Source organism: Bipolaris victoriae (assembly GCF_000527765.1).
Source record: "Bipolaris victoriae FI3 unplaced genomic scaffold scaffold_673, whole genome shotgun sequence".
Taxonomy (NCBI): Eukaryota; Fungi; Ascomycota; class Dothideomycetes; order Pleosporales; family Pleosporaceae; genus Bipolaris; species Bipolaris victoriae.
Genome location: NW_014574719.1, coordinates 293 through 1031, shown reverse-complemented (window position 1 = coordinate 1031; position 739 = coordinate 293). Strand labels below are relative to the sequence as shown.

The window sequence follows — 739 nt, the reverse complement described above, 5'->3', positions numbered from 1 at the left end:
GGGCGGTAGTTGGCATACGAGTACAGAACAGTTGAGGGTTCCGAATTGAAGCCTTTCTCTCCACCCACTCTCCACAAAATAGTGCGATACAGTTTTGGTGAGGCAATGCCGAAGAGCGCAAGGTTGGCGACGGTGAAGGGCAGCTCAAAGATGATGAGGAACCAGACGATCTTTGGCAGCCGCCATGTCCGCGAGATGAAGAAGCCCATGGCTGCGGGGTCGTGCGGTGGTAGCCTTGGAGGCGTATATGTGCCGGGCGCCGGGCGGACGGACAGGCGGGCGACGAGTCTGGGGACGCTCAGGTGCGCAGCGTAAGTCGCAAGGTCGCGCAATGGCGTCGCAACCGGTAAAGTAACTAAATTAGACTCGCGGCATCTTGGTATGAACATCCAAGAATTCTAATGGTTTCCGCGAGGCTGACAACACTAGACTTTCTGCTGTTTATTGGGTGCATATGAACATAGGGCAAGAACAATTCGAATATAGATAATTATCCAAAGAATAACCCCCTAACATCACAAAGCAATTTTACAGGGAATAGAAGAGAGGTATGTTATCGTTACTATCTGCCATGCATAGAAAAGCCAGGGACATCTATCAGGTTCTCCATTTATATTAGGTCAAGAACAGGAGACCAGACTTTAGCCCAGAGCTACTGGTAACCCTGTGCATCAGCACACTACGTAACCTCAGTGAATTTCCTTAGTGATCTACTCTAGCGCTGTTAGCTGAGCCATCT

General features: G+C 50.1%; 1 protein-coding gene across 1 annotated transcript; it reads right to left on the bottom strand.

Moving 5' to 3' along the window:
* Positions 1-18: 18 nt before the first annotated feature.
* On the bottom strand, positions 19-209 carry COCVIDRAFT_32400 (hypothetical protein; the record flags this gene model as incomplete). The annotated part of the gene is made up of 1 exon (XM_014694451.1): positions 19-209. A coding segment is annotated over one exon (191 nt), but the record flags the coding sequence as incomplete, so codon positions are not given.
* Between the last annotated feature and the right edge of the window lie 530 nt (positions 210-739).